This window comes from Camellia sinensis, chromosome 1 (assembly GCF_055761805.1).
Source record: "Camellia sinensis isolate YWXY chromosome 1, ASM5576180v1, whole genome shotgun sequence".
Taxonomy (NCBI): Eukaryota; Viridiplantae; Streptophyta; class Magnoliopsida; order Ericales; family Theaceae; genus Camellia; species Camellia sinensis.
In genome coordinates, this window is record NC_138961.1 from 83,259,352 (window position 1) to 83,287,209 (window position 27,858).

General features: G+C 37.1%; 1 protein-coding gene across 1 annotated transcript in view; it reads left to right on the forward strand.

Moving 5' to 3' along the window:
* The window catches only part of CPSF160 (cleavage and polyadenylation specificity factor 160), a 69,091-nt gene that overhangs the window by 4,695 nt on the left and 36,538 nt on the right, over window positions 1-27,858 (forward strand). The window contains exons 3-14 of the mRNA XM_082880479.1: window positions 2,694-2,847; window positions 3,626-3,761; window positions 4,231-4,376; window positions 6,893-6,988; window positions 7,090-7,142; window positions 18,446-18,577; window positions 20,242-20,293; window positions 20,397-20,516; window positions 20,827-20,961; window positions 22,375-22,503; window positions 22,817-22,894; window positions 23,772-23,912. Coding sequence (XP_082736605.1) covers window positions 2,694-2,847; window positions 3,626-3,761; window positions 4,231-4,376; window positions 6,893-6,988; window positions 7,090-7,142; window positions 18,446-18,577; window positions 20,242-20,293; window positions 20,397-20,516; window positions 20,827-20,961; window positions 22,375-22,503; window positions 22,817-22,894; window positions 23,772-23,912 — 1,372 coding nt within the window. The remainder of the gene's footprint in view (window positions 1-2,693; window positions 2,848-3,625; window positions 3,762-4,230; window positions 4,377-6,892; window positions 6,989-7,089; window positions 7,143-18,445; window positions 18,578-20,241; window positions 20,294-20,396; window positions 20,517-20,826; window positions 20,962-22,374; window positions 22,504-22,816; window positions 22,895-23,771; window positions 23,913-27,858) is intronic.

Here is a 27,858-nt window from a genome sequence, read left to right on the forward strand (position 1 = left end):
TGAAGCGAAGTCCCACATCGCCTGAATAGTAAAGTAATATTAAGCATATAAGTGTGAGGGCACCCTCACCTTAATAGCTAGCTTTTGGGGTTGAGTTCTACCAAATACCATGTAACATGGTATTAGATAGAGCTAGAGTACTCAGGGATGTGTAGGGTGCATGTCCCTGGCCTGCACGCCGCAGGTGTTGTCGAGTGAGCACGCTGGGCATGAGAGAGGGTGTGAAGCGAACTCCCACTCACCCGTCCAAGTACTAAACTAATGTTAAGCATATAAGCAAGACGGTACCCTCATCTCAATAGCTAGCTTTTTGATTTGAGTTTTACCCAAACCGTGTAATAGTGGTGACAACGATGATGGTGGTGGGGTGGTAGTTAGTAGTAGGGGCAATGGCATTGGTGGTGGTGTGGTACTTGTTAGGTCTGAAAAATATTTTCTGCCATGGAAAATGAAAAATTTCTCCCACCAAATCAACTCATTTTTCTTTGATCATGGAAAACATTTTTGTCCACTTCCATTTTTTGTCATACCAAACACTAGAAAATACAAAAAAATATTTTATAGAAAATGTTTATTGCCAAAGCAAACAGAGCAGAATTGCATTTTATAATTCCTAATCACTTAGCATGTAAATATGAAAATTGAAAAATGGTCATCGATTGAAGTAAAAGGGATTTAATTTTATACTAAATGCTCACAATGAAAGGTAGTTTACATTTTCATTCTCAATTAATTTAATATATTTGTCTTAAAATTTTCAATTTTAAAAATGAGTGCTTAAATATTTGAGCACTACAAATGTAGTACTAACATTTTCACTACTTAACTTAAGTGTTTTCAACCAACCTCTAACTCTGCAGCTGAAATTAAACGTGTACAACTTCTAAGGTACCTATGACTTTTATAAGGAAAGTGGCTTAGTATGTTATCTACTATATTTTGCAAGAGCACAATAATCTTATCTTCAATATCTCATTGGGATGGTATCATGGTTATCAAAATCACGATCTCCTAAATTGCCAAAACCATCCATATTGTTGTAGAATTGGTGTCATAGCAGGATCACAAATAGGATTGTGTGGGATTGTGATTTTTCACCTTATTTTTAATATGCATCATTTTTATTTGTAATTTTACCTTAATTTTAATAGAGAGTTGAATCTTATGATCCTTGATTTGATCTTGTGATCCAATTGAGATTTTAATAGAAAGTGTTCAGTTTCACTTTAGCATGATGGAGATTTAATTTTACTGTCCCAAAGGGGCTTCTACTGTTGTATATGGGAGCCCAAAGGAAAGCATAATAAAGAACTCTCAACTCAACAAAGCCTTTTTCCCAACTACTTAACTACATGATTTGTTTTTGCCATTATGCTCGATCAAGGCCCATAATCTTAGTTAAAGTTAAACCACAACCTAACATGTCTTTCTTGATTATCTCACACCCTCAAGATGTATAGTGTCACTCTTCTTAGCTGGGCTACTTAATCACTTTTCCCTCATTTTATTTTCAATAGTTGCTATCTCTACCATCTCATGAATTCATTCATTTCTAACCCACTCACTCTTAATCTCCTAGTTTTGCCACATATCTACCTAAACATCCTCATCTTGGTTGCATTCATTTTGCTAAGATTTCTTTTTGTTGTCCGAAATTCATCTTCATTGGGTTTGGCAAAGTTTTACTTTGGCTGTCAGCTACCTGACATGCAACCCTCCTCCTTTATCTGGCTTTGGATTGGCTGTGTAAGGATAAAACACTAACCATGGATGGGGTTCATGATCATGAACTCTGTTTGGTAATTCTGCCTAAATTGCGAATTGAATCATGACTCGTATAAGTCATAGAAGCATACCCTTGACTGGTATGAATGCAATAATGCATGACCAGATCTGGATGAACCTTGTGTCAGAACAGTATGGACCTCACACAATTCTACATAAAGTAAGAATGGTAGAGAAAACCGACCATTCGGGTTCAAACCCAACTTGGTTGTAACTGTTGACAGAACTTGTGGTATTACTGAAAGAAAAGGAGAAGTTTAAGTAGAATAGTCAATTGTTAATTGTCATTTAGGATGTGAAAGTAACTGTCAGTTAATTTTCTTCTGCTTTGCTACTAGCTGACTAATTGTTCTCAGGAGTAATAATAAGATAGAAAGGAGAAGAGAGATCTGGGTAGAACAGTCATCCTTTAGTCTCCATTAATTATTGTACATATGTCTAGAAAGTCCTGCAGGCTAGAGTACAACATAAACAATATGGTATTAAGGCAACACAAATATATGTTTCCATATACACGTGGTTTGCCGTTGTAATTTTCATTGGGAAGTGGCTGCTTAAACCAGGGCCAGATTAAATCAAATGTAGGATAATTAATTTCAGAAAAAATGCTCATGATTTGACATATTTACTATTGAAGCGCTTTTTACTTTTGAGGTTCTGTTTTTTTATGAATAACTTCCTCCTGTTTCTATCGGAATTGGTTCAAATACAGGTACTACTTTATGTTGAGAAACTGGTTATAAATGTCTTTTCTTTACTAGTCACCAGCTGTTGATGTGTTTCTGATTCTTAAATAGGTTGCTTTACAATTACGATGGAACTTTTTTGCTTTCGAGCCATTTCTTATGACATTTTTTTGGTATGCTAATAGATAATACCTTTGGACATGTGTTTATCTGTCTGTTCAGCTCTATGCATTGTTTTGAGGGTCCGGATTGGCTTCATCTGAAAAGAGGAAGAGAATCTTTTGCAAGTGGCCCATTGGTGAAGGTTGACCCCCAGGGCAGGTGTGCTGGGGTTCTCATTTATGGCCTACAAATGATAATACTCAAGGCGGCTGAGGTTTCCTTTTCCTTCTATACTGCCCTGTTGTTGTAGCTTGCTTCTTTTTCATATCATGTTTGTGTTTTCTCAATTCAGTTCTGTTTGTTTCCATATTCAGGCTGCATGACCAGAACTCTGTTTCTGAAGACATATCTCATAAGTTGTAATATATGAATATGGCACACTCTTATACATTTTCCTCCCTCTTTTCTTTCTAAATTTCCCTGACAATACACAACCACTTGGTTGTGTTTACTCACAGAGTTTCAGGCACCTGTTTACTTCTGAATCCTAAATGTTCAAAAAATTGACTGTCCGATTTGGATTATTAAGCATCTAACCGTATGAGGAAGTGGTCATAAACTTTCTCAGTTCTGTGTCATTTGTGCATGTGTGTTTGTAACTACAGTAGTAGCAAGTACATGGAGATTGGTGACGTTCCTGCAAATGTATTGTTTCCTCTGAACTGTCCCCCTCCTAGGACCAAAATACAGTCTGAAATGTGCTCAAAGTCATGCAACTTTCATGTACACTTCACAATTGTTGGGTTGAAAGGAAAAGCTATTTGTATCATACTGACCGTTCCTAGTTATTTATCTATTTAGGCTTAGGTGTGTTGAGCATGAGCCCACTTGGACTGTGCCTGGAAATACTAAGAAGTAACTTTGTTAGCTTTACATGAAAGCAAGTCATCATTGGGGAAAAAAAGGCACTTCTTGTAATTAATTTAATTTTTCTATTATATTTTATTCCTTTGGGTGTGTTTTAATTTCAATACCGTAATTTTGAATGATAGGCCGGTTCTGGTTTGGTTGGTGAAGAGAATGCTTTTAGTGCTGGAGGTGCAGTCTCTGCTCGTATTGAGTCATCATATATAATCAATTTACGAGATCTGGACATGAAGCATGTAAAGGATTTCATATTTGTACATGGTGAGACAAAGCAACTGTTCTCAATTGATTTTAATTAAAATGTAGTATGGATGTTTGTAGCTACCTAAGTTCTTGCTTTCGCTTTTCAAGTGAGTCCAAAATCTGTTTGACCATTAAAGCCAGCTCATACTACTTTTGGCTGCGTGAGTTGTGGGAAATAATTGATAATACATATATATTGAAATTTCACCAATTACAACATGGAAACACTCAGCAAATTGACAGTTCTATTATAATATTATGTGCTAACTTTATTCAATTGGTTCATGAACTTTGATGTTTTTTGGTTTTAACTTGGACATTCTATTTCTAAACATTCTTTATTTTTAGCATTGTTTGAATTTGGTTTAATTAGGATAAATAAGAAAATTTCTCTCTCTCCCTTCCATTTTCGTAAAGGGATGGGTATGATTTTCGCATGTCTTCTGTTGCTTTTGATCCACTTTATTTGATATAATTCATTTTATAGGTTACATTGAGCCTGTGATGGTAATTCTTCAAGAACAAGAGCTTACATGGGCTGGGCGTGTCTCGTGGAAACATCATACCTGTATGATTTCTGCACTTAGTATTAGCACAACTCTGAAGCAGCATCCTCTCATATGGTCAGCTACTGTAAGTTCAAATCTTGATAAAAACCTGTCTGTTAATCAGTGAACAATTCATACAGAAGTTCTTATTTTGTCAACAGTGAAGCAGCAGCAAAAAAAAAAAAAAAAAAAAAATCAGTTGAGTAATATCTACTAAAGCCTGGGGCCAACGTTGCTTTCTCATATTCAAGGTTCAACACAATTGACTATTGATTTTTTGCACTAATGTAGGATTGTCAATGTCAATTACTCTTTCTTAAAAAAAAAAGGTTGCCAAAAATCAAAATATCAAAAAATGTTTTGGTTTTTCTCATCAAAACAACCTTTCTTCGTCCAACTCATGCCTCAACAATCGGTACAAGTGGCTTCTAAGTCTACCTTGTTTTTTTTCTTTCTAGCTATACTAGGACGCATTCCCTTTTTTTAGGATAAGTAAAGTATTATTAATTAATGAAAACGTCAAAAAGGGGCGAACTTGGTGCAGACAAGAACTCAATCTATGAGGTATACATCAACAGATATGTACAAGTCACCTATAGACTGAAAAAAATATAATACCGAATGGACATTCCTCTTTCATCTAAAAAGAAAAAAAGAGAACAATGAGTACGGATCCTTTCAAACCATGTATGGGTAACTTTGATACCCTTAAATGTCCTTCTGTTACTTGCTCTCGGGGTCTGTTTGGTGTAACTTTTTTCAAGCTGAAAGTTGATAATCAGAAATCAGAAATTAAAAGCACCCTCCCCCAACTTTTAGATAATGAACTCTATTTTTATTTTTTAATTTTTTTTAAAGCTATTTCTATCCTATAAGCTATAAGCATAAACTGCACCAAACATTCTGACATAGACTACCAAAATAAAAAAGCTATAAGCAGCTCCAATAAGCTGCACCACCCAGGCCCTCCATAGAGTCCACAAAAGAGCCAAAGTAGTATGCCACACCTTTCTTTCTCTTTGGGCAACCAAGACTCCAAATCTCCATCGAAGAAGGCATCGTTCAAGCAAATTGAAAAATTGGGAAAACTAAACTCTATGACTCACCAACAACTAGGCATTGAAAAAAAAAGAAGAAGATGATCAACACTTTCCCCAATCCCCTTACACATGCGTCTCCAATCAATCATCAACTTACAACTCTTCCTGAGACTATCAATAGTCAAGATATTCTCATGTGCAGCAGTCCACACAAAAAATACTACTATAGGAGGGACCTTGCATCTCCAAATACCTCTACATGGAGGGAATGGACAACCTTCATCGAATCATCACTCAAATCCTGATAGAAAGAACAGATTGAGAAGACCTCGATCTTCGGGAATATGCCAAATCAAAGGTTCCCGATCATTCTCATGAACCTGAGTCATATAAACAACTAAACAATGCTCCATGGATTGAACCTCCCAATCTTCTAGAGCACTTTTGAACCTTGAATTCCATACCACTCCACCGCCAAATAATCTTGCATGGAGGCATTCTTATCCAAAGCCAAGGTGAACAGGTCAGGGAGCACCTCTTCAACGGTTTGTGGCCACATCATTTTTCAAGCTAAAATTTTGGAATTTTATCCAAACCCTCATAATGCCTTTCACAACCCCATCCTCTATGGTCCAACAATTCTGCCAGCGGACCAATTATCTCTCGCTTTTTCAAATTTCCTCTCCACCACCCTTCTCCATATCTTTTATCTTTTAGAGCAAACCTCTACAACCAGTTCCGCAACACTAGATTTCGGATCCCCAAACCAGCCTAATGTATTGAAAGGCACACTCTCTCTCAATCCACCAAATGGTACTTAGATTCCACATCTTGCTCTCCCATAACTAATCATAACTAAATCTCTTGGCAACTTCTCCAACTTCTTAGTTTCCGAATAAGGAATAAATATGATCTACGGGTATGGATTCTTAGAACATAAATGTATTTAGTTGCTGAATTATGTAAATGATTTGGTTGATATATTTCAAGTTTGCCACCTTGAATTGGATTTGGATACATATTACAAGTTTACCTGTAATGTAAGACAGAAATCCATAATCTACCAATTAAACTATTTTTTCTCGTATTTTTTATGATTAATATTTGGATGGTTAATAAATATGATCGCTCTTGATTTACAATTGTGCATCACCATTTTTCTTAATGGTTGCAAAAATTATGGATTGTTGGCAAACGATAGCTTTTCAACATGAGGAGGAGTGTCATTTTTGCAACAAGGTCCTGTCTACGCTGAATCTGAAAAAGAAAAAGAGGGAGAAGAACAGAATAGATTATCCTAGAATTTGGCACATGGTTGTTAAATTTGCTGAGGGTTTTAAGCTTTACTCAGTGCTGAATTCATGGACAAAACTTTTTATGCTGAAAATTGTGTTCTTCATGGTCATTTTCATCTTGAATACATAAAACTCTAAATTTTGTTGGTTGTATGGAGAATGCATTACAAGAGGGACGTGCGTAAGTTAGTCTAGATTTCAATTCTTTTGAAATTGCGAAAGGCTTTTTCCATCCAGATGGGATTCATCTTTCTTCTTCTTGTCAGAATCTCCCACATGATGCTTACAAGCTTCTTGCCGTGCCATCCCCAATTGGTGGAGTTCTTGTCATTGGTGCAAATACTATTCATTATCATAGTCAGGTAAACCTTCTTATTGCATAGGCAGTTCAATTGGCATGTTATCTTTTGAGTGTTTAAACTCTTTTATTCTTTTGCTGAGTTAGTGATCTTTGCTTGGGCAGTCTGCATCATGCATGTTGGCTTTGAACAACTATGCTGTTCCCATTGATAGCAGGTCAGTTCTCAGTGTACATTTGTTCATTCTGCAACTGCTTTGCAACTAAACCATTACAACTCATCCTCCGAGCAACTTGTGCTTTTATTCGGGATTGAAAATTCTTGAAGGATGCAAATAATACTCTAGAAGTGCTTTCCTTTTGCTAATTTATCTCTGTTGCTCAGGGTTTCCTTTTGTACAAGTTGGTTAAAGTATATACTAGGTTTTCTTATGTTGCATTAGTTGTAGTAGCTTAAATATATGAATTTCATTCTGTTTTATCTTTTTTGTGACATGTCTATTATCCACTAATACTTTAGGCAGATAAAACTTCGATGATGAAAGTGATTGTGAATAATATAGTAATTAAAGAGGTTTTGAAAATTCATCAACCATATATAGTGATGTTTCAAGAGACAGTGTGAGGAATGTGATGGGGTTTTCATTAGGAGTGTTTGGGGGACCCGGTTTAGGAGATGGGCTGTTTTACCTTCTAGTGGGAGATTAGGGGGAATTTTGATTATGTGGGATGAGAGTTGTATCAGAGTGTGAGATAATTGTTGGGGGTGTTTTCAATGTCCATTAGGTTTAGGAATCGGGATAACAAGGAATGGTGGCTGATTGGGGTTTATGGTCCCAATAGGCCTAGTAGTCGTCAGGAATGGTGGGAGGAGTTGGCCGGCTTATTTGGGCTTTGTTCCCCTAATTGGTGTGTGGGTGGGGATTTTCAATGTGGTTCGGCTTATTTCGGAAAAACTCAATGGGGTTTCCATAAATAGGAGTATGTAGGATTTTGACTCTTTTATAAGAGTGTGAGTTGATTGACCCTCCCTTGAGTAGTGCTCGGTTCACATGGTCTAATCTTCAGGAAAATCTTTTGTGTTATAGGTTGGATAGGATTCTTCATACTTTAGGATGGGAGGAGTTGTTTCCTGATTTAAGGCAAGAGGCAGGGCCAAGAGTTGTGTCAGATCGTTGTCCGGTGATTCTTTAAAGCTGTCCTTTTAAATGGGGTCCTACCTCCTTCAGATTTGAGAATATGTGGTTGGAAAATCAATATTTTAAGGCAAATTTTAAGGATTGGTGGGGAAGCGGTAGAGTCCATAGGTGGGAGGGTTTCAAGTTTATGTGGAAGTTGAGAGGAGTCAAGAATAATTTAAAGGTTTGGAAGCGTAAGTTTTTGGTGATCTAAATGAGGTGAAAGCGGAGTTAGTTCATGATATTGAAGAATTGGATGTGAAGGAGCTTGGGGAGGGTTTATCTAGGACTTTAAGGGATAAGAGATCATTGCTCAGGCTGAAATTGGAAGAGCTTGTTTCTAGGGAACAAATTTTTTGGGGACAAAGAGCTAAGTTGAAATGGGCTAAAGAGGGTGATATCAATTCTAGATTTTTTCTTGGGGTTTCGTCGGGAAAGAGGAAGAAGAGTTTTATTAAAAATTTGGAGGTTGGGTAGGGTGTGATGGTGAGTAAGGAGGAGCTTATTGTTAAGGAGATTTTCAAGTTTTATTCAAATTTCTATTCTGATAGGGGAATGGATTGTCCAGGGATTGAAGGCATTAATTGGGCTCCTGTGGAGTTAGTGATGGTTGGCTTGAGAGACCCTTTGATGAATGTGAGGTGAGACAGGCCGTGTTTGAGTGTGAGAGATATAAGGCTCGAGGTCTAGATGGTTTTTCAATGGCTGTATTTCAAGATTGGTGGGACATTGTGAAAGGGGATCTTATGAGAGTGTTTGATGAGTTCTTCAAAAGTGAAGTGGTTAACTTATGCACCAATGCATCCTTCATTTGTGTAATTCTCAAGAAGGAGAAGTCGATTAAGATTGGGGATTTTAAACCCATTAGCTTGGTTACATCACTCTACAAAATTCTAGCAAAGGTGCTTTCTAAGAGAATTAGGGTTGTCCTTGGGGAAACCATTTCTTCCGCATAAGGCGTCTTTGTGCAGGGACGACAGATATTGGATGTAGTCTTAGTGGTGAATGAGGTTGTTGAGGAGTATAGGGGGTTACATAAGGAGGGTGTTGTCTTTAAGGTTGACTTTGAGAAGGCGTATGACCATGCTGATTGGGGCTTTGTTGATTTTGTTTTGGAAAGGAAGGGGTTTGGATCTAGGTGGAGAATGTGTATTTAGGGGTACCTGTCGTCATGCAATATGTTGGTCATTGTGAATGGTAAGGCTGGGCACTCTTTTTGGGCATCTAGGGGTCTAAGGCAGGGAGATCGTATATCACTATTTTTGTTTATTTTAGTTGCTGATGTGTTGGGTTGGATTATTGATATAGCCAATGATAAGGTGTTATTGAGGGGATTTTTTTTTTTTTTTTTTTGGGTTTTGGGGGGGGGGGGGGGAGGGGGGAAGAGGATAGGATTGGAGTTACTCATCTACAGTTTGCAGATGATACTATATTTTTTTTCATCAAAAGAATAAAGTAAGGTGCGTAGTTTGCAAAAATTTTTGAGAATTTTTGAAATTGTGTCGGGCCTCAAGGTCAATCTTAGCAAGAGTAGTGTTGTGGGTATTAATCTGGGAGATAGCTATGTGCAAAGGGTGGCGGATATGTTGGTATGTTCCATTGAATTCTTTCCTCTCAAATACTTGGGGCTTCCATTGGGGGGAGATCCTAGATTGGCATCCTTTTGGGAGCCTGTTCTTGTCAAAATTGGGAAAAGATTAGAGGGATGGAAGCGAGCTTTGTTCTCCAAGGGGGGAGATATACTTCGGTACAATCTGTATTAGGTTCTGTTCCTATTTATTTCTTTTCCATATTCAAGATTCCGGTTGGCATTGCGAGGAAAATTGAGAGATTGATGAGAAATTTTCTTTAGGAAGGGTGTGAAGAAGGTAAAAGGGTTCATTTGGTTAAGTGAGAGGTTGTTTCTCTCCCTAGGGATAGAAGGGGCCTGGCTATAGGGAATATCATTGCTAGGAATATTGCTCTTTTGGCATGTGGTTATGAAGATTTCCTGTTGAACGTGAATCGCTTTGGTGTTCAGTTATTAACAGCAAGTATGGAGTTCAACCCAATGGTAGAGATTCTAATGTGGTTAATAGAGGCAATTATCGTTCACCGTGGAAGTCCATTTCTTGATTGTATCCACTTGTGTTTAATTTCCTTTAATTGAGAGTGGGAAATGGTGTGTGCATTCGTTTTTGGGAGGATGTGTGGTTAGGAAATATCTCGTTTGATAGGGCTTTTCCTCTTTTTTATCGGTTGGTTTGTTCTAGGAATGTTTTGATAGTGTCGGTGGCATGCTCTTTTATGGCACCCGTCTTTTGGAATTTTGATTTCCTTAGAAACTTAAATGATAGGGAGGCTGTTGACTTGGCATCTTTGTTCATATTGCTTCATGGGGTATCTCTTTCTTCCTCTCGTGACATTAGGTGCTGGAATCTTAGTTCTTAAGGGGTCTTTTCCTCTAAATCCTTTTTTGATAAGCTTATTGATAATCCTTCTGTTCCTTTATTTCCTATTCATAAGAAAATTTGAAAAATGGTTGTCCCTTGTAAAGTGAAGTTCTTCATGTGGTCTTTATCTCAAAGGGGTGTCACAGCTAATGGTGTTTTCCAAAGAAGAAGGCCTAATCACTCTCTTTGCTCTCAATAGTGTGTGATGTGAAAGAGGAATTCGGAGGTAGCGGATTATTTATTCCTTTATTGCCCAGTGGCTTTTGTATTATGGCAGTGTCTTTTCGGCTTATGTGATGATTAGTGGGTTGCTTTGTGGGACTGCATTCAAATGTTTCTTGTTAGGTTCAAAGGGTTTGGGAGCATCAAAAGAGCCAAAACACTGTGGTCAAGCATTGTTTTTGTTATTTTTTGGACTATATGGTTGGAGAGAAATGCAAGAGTCTTTGATGGCAATGAATCAATGTTAAAATATATTTTGGGTGATTGCGTATTGATTGGTTTATTAGCTATTATTTCCTTATTATATTATTTCCATATTTGTGCCTCCAAGGCTTCCATTGTAAGCTACTATTATCTATATAAAAGGGGATGATTGTCTAATCATTCCTTAAGTTTTGTTCTCTCTTAACAAACATGGTATCAGAGCTTTAGGGCTACCATCTCATATTCCACACGCACCCATCCTTAGCCGACCATTACTTATCCCATTTCGGCACTCCTTTCACCTCTCTAAGGCTGCCAACAATCACTCCTCATTATTGACAGCAGCCAGAGGTCACCCAATGCCAGCCGACAACCTCTTTCTGCTTGTTCGGCACTTTCGACAGCCTCTCTGTACCTTTTGCCTCTCGCTGATGACTATTTGAGGGTCACATATCATCAATAATTTTGTGGACTCCTTCGTGACACTTCTTTGACCTGATTCCTTTTTATCTTGGGTCGACATCTTCACTTGGTCGACTGTATGAATTGATTGGCCCCACTACACTTTGGTTCTCCACTTCAAGCAAGTTTTTCTCTTCTCTGAAATTAGTTTAGTCACTGTTTTGATTGGAGGTTTCTTTTTCATAGTTTTGTTTGTTCTTTAGGGTCCTTATATGACCCTATTACCCAGCTTTGACTGATTGGTCCTATCATGGTCTGTGATTGATGTTGTTTGGTGTCGTTGTTTTTAAGTCTCTCTTCCAATTATAGTGATTAGTGCAGGTTGTTATTTAGTTTATAGAATGTAAATGGCTAATCTTACTAGTGAATCCACCATTACTTCTCAACCACGTGTAGGGGAAAGTCCCATTATGACTACTACATCTGCAAACCTAAACCTTAGTCTTAAAATCACCACCTCTTTATTTAATGGTCAAAACTATCTTGCTTGGTTACAGTGTCTCTTGAAGAGTAGAGTGAAGATGGGTTATGCTGATGGGAGGATCAAGGCCCCAGGCATCACTGATCTTGGTTATGATCAATGGGAGATTACCAATTCTTTAATTATGGGTTGGCTTATTCATTCTATGGTACTCGATATTGGGGAAGGCTATTTGTCTATGGAAACCGATCGGGATATTTGGGATGCTATGGTTGTTACCTATTCTCGGAAGGGTAATTTCTCACTGACTTTTGAGTTGCGGCGTTCTATTGAGCGCTCAGTACAGGGGGAGATGACTATCCTTCAATACTTTACTTTTCTGAATAATGGTTGGAAACGTCTTGATCATCTATAGGATTATAAGCCTGTTTGCATAATTGATTCGGTGGGTTACTAGAAGTTTATTGAACAAGAAAGGGTCTTTAAATTTCTGGAAGGTCTCAACTTAGAGTTTGATCCTGTTCGGAGTTGTGTCCTTGGTATGCATGATCTTTCTTCAGGAGGCCTTTGCTTATGTACAGAACGAGGAGAGTCGTCGTTCTGCTATGCTATCACCTACTTCTATAGAGCGTTCAACCTTACTTTCTGCTCCTCTTAGGGATGGTTCTGGCCTATCTCATATTGCACCAAGTCCTTCGGAGAAGGATGCACTATTATGTGATTATTGCCGTCGATTGAGACATACCCATGAGATTTGTTGGAAGCTTCATGGGGTTCCTTCTAGTGGCCGTGGTGACCGGTCTGGTAGTCGTGGGGGTCACTCCGGACTATCTCGAGGAGGCGGGTTTAACCAACATGCACATCATACTAGTGTAGTGGATACTCCCAACGCCTCTTCAGTTGTTTCTCCTTATGATGTATCTGGTCTGTCTTCTTCGGAGTTAGAAGATGTTTTGCGCCACTTACCGGACCGCCGCTCTTCTACTACTACATCTGGTACATCCTCATTGTCTTTTGTCCACTCAGGTAACTTAGCTGCTAATACAAGTGCTTTTCTATCTCATAAGTCTTTACCTTGGATTATTAATTCTAGGGCCTCATATCATATGTCTGGGGTATTCTGATCTATTCTCGGAATATAAGACTTCTTCAAGTCAGGACAAAGTTAGGATTGCTGATGGTATTATTTCTTCTGTTTCTGGGAAAGGTTTAATCCATGTCACTCATTTTCTACCATTATCTTCTATGGTGTGACTTTCTGGACAAAGTCATCTTACTTATGACCTGAACTGTAGTGTGACTTTGTTTCTTGATCATTGTTTGTTTCAGAACCTTATCACGAAGAAGATGATTGGCAGTGGTAGAGCAGAACATGGTCTCTATATCCTGAATCAGGCGGACCAGTTGGCATGTCATTCCATCAAGTTTCCAACCACTATGGTAGACCTGTGGTTGTGGCATCAACGTCTTGGGCACCCATTGTTTCTATTACTTAAGTATTTATTTCCTTCTGTTTTTACCAGTGTTATTAAAAGCGCGCCTAGGCTTAAGGCCCAGCTATGCCCACCTCTTGGGCCTTGCAATGGTCAAGGCGTGGCGACTTCACTAAGGCATAATTAAAGCGCGCGACTAGAATATGGCGTAATTAAGCCCAAGGCGCAGGCCTTGAGGGTTTTTTTTTTTTTAATTCGAATTGGACCACTGAAATTGCATGGGTCAGCTACAGCAGATCATATCCTTCAAATATACATACTAATATTGTCGATTTAGCCCCAAATCAACAAACGACAGAAGAAAAAACAAGGCCTATTCCAAAGCTCCAAAGAAGTCGAACTCATCGTCCAGTTCAGGAGCTTCGAATGTGCAGGTATGTTCTTCTCTTTGTTTCTTTGTCTTTTCTTTACCTTCTCTTCGTCTCTTCCCTTCTCTTCTCCTCACCAGTCTTCGTTTGCTCTTGTTCTTCATCATGTGTTATTCTCTTCTTCTCTTCTCTTTCACATGCTACCTTCTTATTTTTTTGTTTATTTTTTGGAATGCTCTGTTTTTGTCTATAGAGTTAGGCTGAGTTGATATTTTTAGGGCTTCAAATATACTCATGCAGTCTTCTTCTTCTTCTTCTCTGCTTTTCTTCTTCTTCTTTTTATTTTATTTTATTTTCTTCTTTGCTCTTCTTCTCTGGACTGCTCTATTTATTAATATTTATTATGAATTGCTCTGTTTCTTCTCTACTTTTATGATTTCATCGACCTTTAGATCATGGATATTCGTGTTTTATATTGAACTTTGGAATACTACCCATTTGTCTATGTTAAAATAGTGATATTTGTTGGTATTTATTTTTTAAAATGTTCAATGTTTCATTTTGTTTATGTTATACCAGTTAGTTATTTGCTTATATGCCTCATATTAAATTATATTATTTTAATTTGCCATGGTGCGCCTTATTTCGATGAAGCTCGCACCTTGCCTTGCGCCTATGCCTCAGGATACCTTGGCGCCTTGGTGCGCTTATTGCTTTTAATAACATTGGTTTTTCCAAACAATAATGTCTCTGAGTTTCATTGTGAGTCTTGTCAACTTGGAAAACAACACAGAATTTCTTTTGTTCCAAGCTTTAATAAAAGTTTGGTATCTTTTTTCTTAATTCATTTTGATGTTTGGGGTCTATCTCGTGTTGTATCTTTAAAAGGTTATACAGATGGTTTGTTACTTTTATCGATGATTTTTCTCGTACTACTTGGGTGTATCTTATGAAAGACAAAAGTGAGGTTTGTTCTGTGTTTCGTAATTTCCATAAAATGATATGTACTCAACTTGGGGTGATTGTCAAAATATTGCGTTCTGATAATGGGGTTGAATATATTGATTCTGGTCTAGCAAGTTATTTTTCCACCCATGGCATTATTCATCAGACTTCTTGCACCAACACCTCTTAACAAAATGGGGTTGCGGAATGCAAGTATTGTCATCTTCTTGATATAGCTCGGTGCATGTCTTTTTCTATGCATGTGCCTAGGTGTTACTGGGGAGACGCAGTTCTCATTGCTGCCTACCTCATCAACTGTCTCCTAACCCAAGTATTGCACAAAAAATCTCCTCTTCAGGTTTTCTTAGGTTCTGAGTCTGTATTCTATATTCCTCCTAAAATCTTTGGCTATGTTTGTTTTGTCCACAATCATGCTTCTTCTCATGGTAAGTTTGATCCACACTCTCTAAAGTGTGTCTTTCTAGGTTACTCTCCCACTCAAAAGTGCTATAAGGGTTACCATTCTTCATCTTGTAAGTGGTTTGTATCCATGGATGTCATATTTTTTGAGTTACAATCCTATTTCTTGTCACAGCCCTTCTTGGGGTCCCAGTCCTCCCTTCAGGGGGAGCCTTGGTGTGAAGAGATTCCTGGGTCTGTATCAGTTCCTGGCTCATCCCTAGTGGTTGACAACATAAAAGATGACCTTGCTACTAGTGGTGGAAATACATAATCTAATGAATTGAAGGAAGGAAAAGTCTATGTCAGGGACAAAGACAAAGACAGACAAAAAATAACTTGGATATAAGATACCACTTCTAATCATCCACAGCCATCTTCTTCTTCCAATGAAAGTCCAGGTAACTCTGAAATCCTTATTCCTCCTGAGTATACTGATCTTGATATTCCTATTTCCCAACGAATGGGTGTGAGGTCTTGTAGTAAACATCCGATTTCTAACTTTGTGTCATATTCTAACTTATCTCCTTCTTGTAGAGCTTTTGTGTCCAAAGTTTCTTCTATTAATATACCTAATCATTTTCAGGATGCTCTTGCTACTCCTGAGTGGAAACATGCCATGATAGAAGAAATGAAAGCACTTCGTAAGAATGATACTTGGAAATTAATTGAGTTACCTAAGGGCAAAGACCTGTGGGATGCAAATGGGTGTATACTGTGAAGCATAAAGCGGATGGTTCAATTGAGCGTTATAAACCTCGACTAGTGGCAAAGGGCGTTACTCAGACTTACAGAGTAGACTATCAAGAGATCTTTGCACTAGTGCCTAAGATGAATTCAGTTAGAGTTCTTCTCTCTCTTGCAGCTAATCTAGATTGGCCTCTTCATTAGTTTGATGTAAAAAGTGCTTTCTTACATAGTGATCTAGAAGAGGTGTATATGGACATCCCTCCGGGCTTTGAGGACCATCAGACAAAGAGTAAAGTATATAAGCTTCGGAAGTCATTATATGGTATCAAACAGTCTCCAAGGGTTTGGTTTGAGAGATTCCCTCAGGTTATGCTCTGATATGGATTCAAACAGAGTCAGACTAATCACACTTTGTTTGTGAAGCATTCCTCACATGATAAGACTATAACTCTCATTGTTTATGTGGATGACATGGTGCTTACAGGAGATGATACTGAGGAAATACCCCGGTTGAAGAAATATCTGGCGAGTGAGTTTGAAATAAAAAACTTGGGAAATCTGAAGTATTTCTTAGGCATTGAGGTTACCCGGTCCAAGGATGGAATTTTCATCCGTCAGAGGAAATATGTTCTTGACCTGTTGAAAGAAACTGGGAGGCTTGGGAGAAAAACTTATGATACACCATTGGAGCCAAACTAGAAACTTAGTGATGATAGTGGTGGAGCTATTGTTGACAGGAGGAGTTATCAGAGACTAGTGGGTAAGCTCATTTTCTTATCCCATTCTCGTCTTGACATTGTCGTGGTAGTAAGTGTGGTTATCCAATTCATGCATGCTCCTCATGAGACACACTTAGCTGCAGTAATGCGCATCCTTAGATACCTAAAATCTTCTTCAGGAAAGGGTCTCTATTTCTCCAAACATGATCATCTTCGAGTGGAAGGTTATACAGATGCTGATTGTGTAGGATCATTAATTGATAGAAGGTCCACATCTGGTTATTGTACCTTTGTTGGAGGTAATTTAGTTACTTGGAGGAGTAAGAAACATAATGTAGTCGCTCGGTCTAGTGCAGGGCCGAGTTTAGAGCCATGGTACAAGGTGTATGTGAACTCTTATGAATCAAGTTGTTGCCAAGTGATCTAGGGATTAGTCACACAGATTCCATGCAACTGTAATGTGACAATAAGGTTGCTATTAAAATAGCTCATAATTCGGTTCAGTATGACCAAACGAAACATGTCGACATTGATCGCCACTTCATTAAGGAGAAACTCACTAGTGGCACTATATGTATTCCTTTTGTGAAGTCAGGTGAACAATTGACAGACATTCTCACCAAGGGAATTGAAAGCAAATCATTCCATGATGTGCTTGGCAAGCTGGGCATGAGAGATATCTTCGCACCAGCTTGAGGGGGAGTATTAGAATAATATCTTAGGTGATTGTCTATTATTAGAATAATATTTTGGGTGATTGGGTATTAATTGGTTTATTAGTTGTTATTTCCTTATTTTATTATTTCCATATTTGTGCCTCCAAGGCTTCCATTGTAAGCTACCTATTATCTATATAAAAGGGGATGATTGTCTAATCATTCCCTAAGTTTTTTTCTCTTTTAATAAACAATCGAATGTAGAGGCTTTGTGGGATGGGGTGGTATATTTGGCTTCGTTTTGGGCATTTGTATCACCTCATTTTAAAGGAGTCTCTTTGTTCTTGATCTCTAGGGATTGAGCTGCTGTTTGCCATCCCTAAAGCTAGGAGTTTTGTACTTTTGTTTTGTTGTTTCTCCTTCTTTGTATGAGGACTTCTTGTCCTCTTTCATTTTTCCTTTTTTAATAAATTTTTTGTTGATGCTCAAAAAAAAAAAAAAAAAAAAAATTATGAATAATAAACCATGTAAAATTTGTCCCTGCATGAACTTCACACTAGTTGTCTACATGCTGTAAAAAATTATATACGTTTGAGTAGAGTTGAACACCCAAACTGTGTAGACAAAGATGCAGAGGATGTTCCTAAGTCTTATATTATGGGTCTCCCCCATTTAAAGGAGTTCCACCTTTTCTGATTTCGAAGGATTCGGGAGCTGTTTGTCAATCTTAGTTTTTTGGAACGCTTATTTGTTGTCTTCTTTGGTCTTCGTTGTTTTCTCCTTATTGTATGAGGACATCTTGTCGTTCCTTTGTTATCTCTTTTTAATTAATTAATAAAATTCCTTTTGTTGCTGTTCAAAAAATAAAATAAAAAATATGCACTATATATAAGTGTTCAAGACATATCACCATACACATACCCAAGTTTTGGATACATATTCCTATATCCTAAGATTTAAGTTTCGGAAAGTGACCCTTGGACATGCAGTCGAACCCTGCTCTTTTACCTCAGTCCATGTAACATATGATGCCGTTGAGAGAGCGTGTCACTTGTGTTATATAAGTTATTCTGAAAATCAGAACCTAACAGAAACTGAATTTTTAAATTTAACCAAACTGAGTAGGCCAAAAGTACTTAAAAAAAAAAATTGGACAATAACCGATTAGTTTCATTTGGTTCGGTCAATAATAAACATTATTTTTTTGTGGGTTTTTTTTTTTGGTATGCTCAGAGATGACTTAGATGCATCCGTTTTAAGTTTGATCCTGCTCTTTTACATAAAACACCATGTTAATTTGTAATCTGGAAAGTCTTTTTAATGTGATTTCAGCCAAGAGATGCCAAGATCAAGTTTCAGTGTAGAGCTTGATGCTGCCAATGCAACTTGGTTATTAAATGACGTGGCCATGCTGTCAACTAAAACTGGGGAACTTCTTCTGCTGACACTTGTTTATGATGGGCGGTATGTGATTGCTGTTTTTTATTGTCCCTTCTTCCTTTTAGACGAGATTTAGATGATATTTGTAATGCATGTACCTCTTTTTCTTCTGCAACTCTGTTGGCATTTCTGAGAAATCTGTGTTTTAATTGAGATGGGTGGTGCTGTTTGCACTCCCCTTTTCACTAAAACCACTCCACATTTTTGTCATTATTATTCAACTTTTACACAAATGTCAAAACTGACCCTCAGGAGGGGAAAAACAAGTGTAAAGGTTTAAGAGAGGCAATTGAGGTAATTGACAAAAGTGTGAAGGGCTTTATTGTAATTTTGTCTATTAAAAACAAAAAGTTTAGTATATCTAGTGAAAAGGGGAGTGTGAATTGGGCCGCCCTTTAATTATGTTACTTTCAAATTGTCTGTGGAGGAACTTGTCATATTCTTTAGTTCAAGTTTTATTGCATTAATTTATTTTCAAAATATAGAAGGAAAATCAAAGAGAAAAAAAAGTGAAAAAGAAGTATTCTTACCGTTTTAGAAGGAGCTATTCTTTCATAGTACTCAGTTTTTTTCCTTCTGTAAAAGTTCTGTGCGAGATGTTCATACAAATCTTTACTCTTTTGATCGATTCTCTTACTAACCCACCCTTCTTTCCCAAATTAATAATTGTATTTATTTTTATGCCAACTAATCTTATTAAGCTTGCTTTGATGAATTGAATAATTTTTATGTTGGGAGGATAAAATACCCATGATCTGTTGTATTGTGGCTTGCAACCAAATCTTTGTTTTATGCTAATTTTTTGTGTGCATTGGATACTTGTCTTGCTATGTTACGATTTATTGTCATTTAAGTTGCTTGTTAATAAGTTTCCAACGTTTTATGTGAAAAACAGTTTTTGCACCACTTTATGCCATGATTATGTTATTTAGAAGTTGTTTTGTTTTTGTTTTTGGAAATGTACACTAGTAAAGAGAAAATGAATACTATGACTAATACATTAAGGAGATGCATAAAAACGCATAAAAAAAAGCTTTAGGATGGATTGCATGATTTTCTGGTTTTACTTCGCATAATCTTAAGTTATAAGATGTGAAGGTTTCCAAGATCTTGTTTATATAGTGAAGTACATGGATGTGGAAATCTTTTTGAGAGAATCTGCCCTGGTGGTAGCATGGGCATTGGATTGATGGTTACTCACACGAGCCTTTATTTTTGTAGTAAAATATGCTTTCTTCCCCTCCTTTCTTACTCTTATCAGATCAAATTTCCAACTCATGACAAAATTACGACATCAATTTTTTTCTCCAAACTCAATCTGTTATTACCACTCTTAGTCTAAGATATGAGAATATAAGGAAAATTGTGGTGCTTGTGATGAGAAAAAATTGAATTTAAAGGCATAAATATAGACTAATAATTGCCTGCAAGTGTTGGGAGTCTTTAGGGAGCTCCGATGAGGCTGTCAATAACATTTGGTGGGGGTTTGTGGTCAGCCAAAGCAGAGGCCCAAGGAGGTTAGAGATTCATCAAGTGTTTGGCTGAAAAACAGAAAGGAACATACGTTCACGTAAACAATAGTTACAATTTCTTGTTGAGTCATATTCTGGTTTTTCCTAGACTCACACCGGCACTTATCGTGTAAATGAATATCTTAGTGTACCACATGTTCTTTATCCCACCTGCAGGGTCGTGCAGAGACTTGATCTTTCAAAGTCAAGAGCTTCAGTACTTACTTCGGTCAGCCTCATTTCTATAAGCTCTTCACACTGTTGTACTTTTAAATTTGTTATCCCCGGCTTATCCATTGTAATTGTTTGACTAGTTTTCTACTGGTCTGTAGGGAATCACCACAGTTGGAAACTCATTATTTTTTTTGGGTAGTCGACTGGGAGATAGTTTGCTCGTGCAGTTTTCTTGTGGCATGGGAGCACCAACATTCCATCATGGTCTGAAGGAAGAGGTTTGTATTGGAAGTCAGTGATTAACTTAGTTTGCTATGTTCTTTTGCACTATGGATAATTTATCACTGTCTAATATATTTCCTCCTTTTGACCCTTGATCTCTTGGACCCATGGCTCTTAATTATATTTGATTATCAACTGAGTGGTCTTGAAATGCCAAATGCTGTTGGATTTGTCGATGCATTCTTGTTTTCATAAAATTTTGTGGAATTCTTGAAATTGTTTTCAAATGTTTCTGATATTCTTGTACAAAATCTCCAAGGAAATAATTTTCAGCACTAAATTGCCTTTGTCTTTCTATGTTTTTAGGTTGAAGATATTGAAGGAGATGTCCCTTCAGCAAAGAGATTAAGGAGATCACCATCTGATACTTTACAGGAGATGGTTAATGGCGAGGAGCTTTCCTTATATGGTTCAGGTCCAAATAATGCACAGTCCGCACAGGTTGATTATAATTCTGTGACTACTACAGCCTACAGGCCTTTGTTCTGTTCCTTAGGTTTTCCCAATAATGAAATTGGATGGCACCAAAAAGCATTAAACAATAACCAAAGAACACATGAACGCGAGAGCAAATGAGGACAAATTGGTGCCTTCCATAGAAATTTTCCTTGCTTTCTCCTAAATCACCTTGTATCAAGGCTAATAGTTTCTAACTAAAAATTGTAGACCAATAGTTTATAAAGAATGTCCTTTTTGAGTCAGGACCTTTTAATCTGCCATTATTTTAAAAAAAGGACTTGTTGGATGAGAGAATAGGCTGAATTGATGCCAGTGAGGGATAAATGATGGACAATGGACATCAATCCTGCAATGAATAATATGGCATTTATTTTTCCTTACAACATATGTGATTTTTGTACAACAGCTCCACAAAAGTAGAATAAAGATAACCCTTTGTACAACATAAGGGTTATCTTCATTCACCTAGTCAATTTAAGATCAGCCTAAAAGTAGTGTGAATTGTGCTGTGGACTAACTCTGTCCTGGGTGCTCACCTGGGAATAAATTGAATGTAGATGCTTGATATATTCCTTCCTAGTCATCCAAATTTCTTGAAATTTTTGTCTTGAGTGTTCAGCAAACGTTATGGTTGTGAGTATTTGTTTGCCCCCATTTGTGTGGCATGAAGTTGTATTAGGAGGAACCATGTTGTTTGGAACAAGATACTCTGCATTCTAGAAACATGATACCAAGATCCCGAAATAACCAAATCAAACCAAACTAAGCCTTGACAGAGGCCCAGAATTATCCAGATTAAATTCAAGAGAAATTTTAAGTTTTATGCATAGTCAAAGCACGACAAGCATGCAATGAACAATTTTTTTGTTTTATTTTATAAAATATAAATGAATGCAGCTGTAAGCAAAAAATCTGTAATAATGGAAAGAGTAGTAACCCATTGATTTAAAGTGATATAGGTTGAGTTTTCTGCTTTTCTTTCTATCCTTTTTTTTTTTTTTTTGTGCAAATTTTGTTTTAGAAATTTGAACAAATCAACAAAAATTATGGATTTGTCTATATGAAATACATATACATTTAAAAAAATGTCCTAAATTCTGCACTCTCTTCCTGTGCCCAAGTCTTACTTTATTAGAGTTTGCTATTTCAGTATGTCTGTGTCATTTTGGTGTGTTTTATGTTGCTATTGTAGCATGGATTGACATCATGCACCTGTCATTCTTTCTTTATTTTTCATCTTTTGCAGCTTTACCAACATTTACTTTCTAGTGAAATTGATTTGTCTTCTTGGGAGTTTGTATTTTGGCTTTTATCTTTAATCTAGCAGCTTGTTTACATTGTTTATCGTCTTATTATTTATTTTCTAGTAATGTTATGCTTTCTTGATCCATGCAGAAGACTTTCTCATTTGCAGTGAGAGATTCACTGATTAATGTTGGTCCTATAAAGGACTTCTCTTATGGTTTAAGGATTAATGCTGATCCAAATGCGGTGGGAATTGCTAAGCAAAGTAATTATGAACTGGTTGGTTTCTATTTCTTCAAACTTGATGCTAATAATAAGGTTTAGGGCATTAATTTGATCATGCTTCTGCTGTCTGGTTATACATGTTATTGAGTACAGTTGCTGTTAAATGCTATTATTTGAAAATCTTTTCTTAAATTATTATTTTTTGCTTCTTATTAATCCATACTGGACTGACATTCCTAAAGCAGCAAATCATACAATTCTAATGGTTTATTGCTTTGTACATTTGTAATATGGTAACCTTTCTTACTTACCAAGAAAAAAAGAAAAATGGTAGCCTTTGTTGTTTTCATTTGGGTGTACTTTTCAGGTGTGCTGTTCTGGTCATGGTAAGAATGGTGCTCTCTGCGTGCTTCAACAGTCAATTCGGCCAGAAATGATGACTCAGGTATGTCCTGATACTATAGTTTGATGTACTTGATGAATACTTTTCCTATTTTGGTGTTTTGGTCCTTTTTCACCCCTCGTATATACTTTTAATAACAGTTAAGGTGGATTGTTTCTAGATATTTACCTTTGTTTAACCAGTTTATTTACTTTTGAATAGTCTCCTCAATTTTAGATAAATGTAAATGCTTTTCTGCATTTTTTGTTTCTCACTGACAATCGGTGCTCAACTTTTTGTGGTCCATTGTGCTCCACTTTTGCCTTCCTTCTTTCTCTCTTCCTATTGTTTCAAGCCCTGATTGGCCCTCCTTGTAATCTGATTGATTGAAATAAATTGCACAGGGCATTTTTTTTAAATGATGTCATACTTCCATGAGAAGAATTGGCTTAATGTAACTGCTGTAGATGAGGCAGTTTCTGGTTTCTTGTTTCCAAAGCCACCAGAATGGACAGTCTACTGTTAACATTGACTCATCATGCCTTGGACTATGTGTATGAACCATAGGATGTGTTTGCCTTTTAAATCCATATGTTTGCCTTTTTCTTCAATAGAATACATTTCTATATTTACAAATTAATAAATTTACCTTTGTTTTAAGGAGTTCTGGTGCATATGGGCACTTGCACTTTCGTTCACATTTTCCCTCATATTTTGCCAACGAATAAGCTCGTTTTATATATGCTTGCTTCTGAAGTGACATAAACTTAAATAGTTTTTGAGGAATGCATGAGCTCTGACTTTGCTTGATGAGTTCTTTAGGTTGTTTATTTAATAATTCAACGTGGACCTTTTCCATGCTGCAGATGGAACCTTGTACACATGGACACATGCTTTTGGTTAGCAACAATTGAAAATGTAACTTTTTTACTTTTTCCAGGAACAATTACCTGGTTGCAAGGGAATATGGACTGTTTACCACAAGAACACACGCAGTCATAATGTTGATTCTTCAAAGACGGCTTTGGAGGATGATGAATATCATGCGTATTTGATTATTAGTTTGGAGAATCGAACCATGGTATTTACGTTCTCACGCCATTTTCATTACAAAAATTGAGTACGTTTGTGAAATCTATCCATTCTGTTACAAGTACTTGTTCATGGTCATTAAATTGGTCTTATTGTTTTATTATAGTTCTATTAGAACACCTTTGAGTGCCATATTTTTTTGATGTATTTGTTGGGATTGGTTGCTTCGTCTTGTATAGATTCTTCTAGTTGCCTCGGTTGGAAATAATTTTCTTCTCTTTTTTCTTTTCACATAAATATAGTTTTGTGATTGGAGTTGTTGTTTGATTGTTGTTTTCCTTGTTAGATTTGGCTAGACTTTCTGCAAGTCTGGAAAGATTATAGTGTTTCCTGGCTCTAGCCTGTTTTGTTGCTTCTTTTTAGTTTTTATTTCACAGGTGGAATGCCCCTTATAATATTTTGTATAATATGTTTTCTTCCTTCATTGAATTATTTTACCTAAAAAATAAAAAAAAGGGGAGCTTTTTTGACAACTGAAAGAGCCATTGCCAAAATTGTTTAGTTGTTTGTGAGGTCCCCTACGGCCTGGAGTGAAGCTGTTTTACTTTTGTTGTTATATATTAATAAGGCAGTATATATGACTGGAGTCTTTTCTGTAGATGTTTAGTTGAATGTGATCCAGCTTCCACTTCAAAATTTTCAAAAGATAACCTGTGATATCTTTTTATAGCTGATCATAGCTATTGAACCCTTGAGAAGATAAATGTCTGTTGCTTACTTAGCTTATAAGAGAATGTTTAGATGGCGGAGTTGACCCGTTGTAGCACTTTGTGAGTAGTGTGCAAGCCAACTGCATAGTAGATGGCATAAACGGTAAGGACAAAGTACGAAGCTGAAGATGATGGCGCACAAAATGACAATGTCAATATGCTTAGTCCTCTCATGGAAGACAGAGTTATGAGCAATCTAGATGGCACTTTTAACACTAATGATCATGATTCAGCTCTCTTTCTTTGCTCTACCTCTGCTGGTCGGATTATTCTTCTCTTGTATGTTGATGACATGATCATCACTGGTGATGATCTTGATGGCATTTCTGCTCTCAAAGATCACCACGGTCATCATTTTGAGATGAAGGATCTTGGTCCTCTTCGGTATTCTTAGGAATTGAGGTGGCTTCTTCTCCTAAAGGCTATCTTCTCTCTCAGTCCAAATATGCATTAGAGGTCATTCAGTGTGCTATGTTGACTGATACTCACACTATTGACACTCCACTTGAGCTTAATGTGCATTATACTTTGACTAATGGGGTTCCTATGTCTGATCCTACTTTGTATCATGTTCTTGTTGGTAGTGTTGTTTATCTTACTGTTACTCGTCTTTGTATTACCTATGCTGTCCATATTGTTAGTCAGTTTGTTGCCTCTCTTACTACGGTTCATTGGGCTGCGGTTCTTCATATTTTGCGGTATCTTCGTGGGTCTTTGCATCAGAGTTTGTTTTTCTCATCTACCTCGTCATGGGATCTTCGTGCCTATTCTGATGCTGATTGGGCTGATGATGCTATGGATCGTAAGTCCACTACTAGTGTTTGTGTGTTTTTGAGTACTTCCTTCATCTCTTGGAAGAGTAAGAACCAAACAGTTGTTTCTCGTTCTTCTGCTGAGACTGAGTATCGTGCTATGGCTACTACTACTACTGAAATTGTTTTGTTGCGATGGTTACTTGCTGATTTTGGCATTTCACTTTCTGCTCCTACTCCTATGTATTGTGACAATAAAAGTGCCATCCAGATTGTTTATAACTTTGTCTTGCATAAGAGGACTAAACATATTGAGATTGATTGTCATTTTGTGCGCCATCATCTTCAGCTTCGTACTTTGTCCTTACTGTTTGTGCTATCTACTATGCAGTTGGCTGACTTTTTCATGAAGTCTCATACGACTTTGCACTTTCGTTTTCTGCTTGACAAACTCTCGATGCTTCCTACCGTCACATCACGAGTTTGAAGGGGGGGAAGGGGGTGTTAAGCATATAAGTATTTGATATTATTATTTATTATTAAGGATAGTTTAGTCTTTGGCACTTTTAGGATTTGCTTAGCTTAGATATATGTATCTCCTTTGTATCCTTTATTTTTTAATGCTAGTGTTCATTGAAGTTTTCGAGTTTAACATCAGATGGCATGGAGGAATCACCAGTAACGTAGGTCCAAACATTTTTACCAAGAAGAAAATTCTTCATAACATATGCCCAGTAGTTGTAATTATCACCTACCAACTTAACACCAATAGCTTGGAGAGAATCGGAGGTACCACCAGTCTTGATGAAGAAAGACACAAAAGAAAACTCACCAGCCAAAGAAATAGAACCAGCAACAGACCAGAGATTACCAGACAGGGCAGAGAAGGCGACGAAGCCAAGACAAAGAGTAGACGAAGCACCACAGCAGCCAAACGAACAGTGTGAAGCCCTCAAAAGAGACAAAAACAGTAGACAAAGCACTAGAACCAGCAACAAAGCCTCAAATGAAGCAGCAGAGGCTATTTCGGCAACCAGAGGCTGCTTCGAAGACACCCAGAGGCAATCCAGCAATTGTGGGGCACTGTGGCAGTCGTGGGTGCGAAGCAAATAGAACCACGAACCAATTGAAGAAGAGAAAAGTCAATGGGTAACCCAACAATGGAGTAACGAAGAAGGAAGAGAGATACGAAGTCGTAAACAAGTTCGCTGAAGGATTTCAGCGGCCTGAGACCAATCCAACGAGCGCCAGGAGCAAAACGACAATCGTTAGGCATGAACAATCAATAGTTAAGGTTGAAGCTTAACTCCTTGCTCTGATACCATGATAAACAAGTTTAGAAGAAACTAACGATTGTTTATTGAGCATTGAAAAATAAAGGATACAAAGGAGATATATATATGTCTAAGCTAAGCGAACCCTAAAAGTATCAAAGACTAAACTACCCTTAATAATAAATAATAATATCAAATACATATATGCTTAACAGCTAGAAGGGGTTCTCTGCTGCAGAAAACACTGAAGACTGCGGTATCATGTGACACAACCAGTAAAATTATCACTGTTGTCTTACCACCAGCTGCTACCTTGAGTGATATTTTCTGCCCATCACTGAAAGGAGGGTGAGTTTCTGTTTGGAGCAAGTGTGTCATATATGTGGAAAAGCCCTTTCTAGGCTGGACCAAACCTACTATTTGACTTTTTATATACAAGTCAAACAAATTAATCCATCATGAATAAAACAACATTATATTCCATAATGCTCAAAAAGTTAAACTTTTGAAATAATTAAATACAAGCCAAGGGGTAATAAAGTCCGGTAGAAGTGGTTTTATCAATCTTTTAGAGTTGGTGAATATGAACTGAGAAGTTACAGCCTTTTTGCTATGTTTGTGAGATGATGGTTGTTTTGTTTCTTTCTTCTTTCTTCTTTCTATTCGCTTCTCTTCTTCTTGCGTAAAGTTCGATATGTTTGTGAGATGATGCTCAAACAATTAAACTTCTGAAATAATTAAATACAAGCCAAGTTGAAATCTCTTCTTCAATAAAGTAAGAAAAAAAAAACTTTTCAAGCAATTGAATACTTGGCTTTGTCGTTTTAACTTCAAAGATAAATTTTTTTAGTTTCTTGTCAGACCAGTGGTCAACATACACTATTGTCCAAATTTATCTAAAAATATCATATATTTTTAATTTTTGTTTTGAAGTTTGGTGACCCACTATATGACATGCGGCACCACCCTCTAAGAACCCGTCTTGGTCTTCTTGATTCACCACTGCAAGCTTACTTGGAACTTCCTGTCATTGGTCAAAGCTCCAATTCAAGACCTGTAGTTACAAAATAGTTTTATTTATTTATTATTATTATTTAATGATCATACTTCTCTGTCTCTCTCTCTCTCTCTCTCTCTCTCTCTCTCTCTCTCTCTCTCTTTCTTTCAATAAATAAAATGATGAGCATTCTTATTGCCTT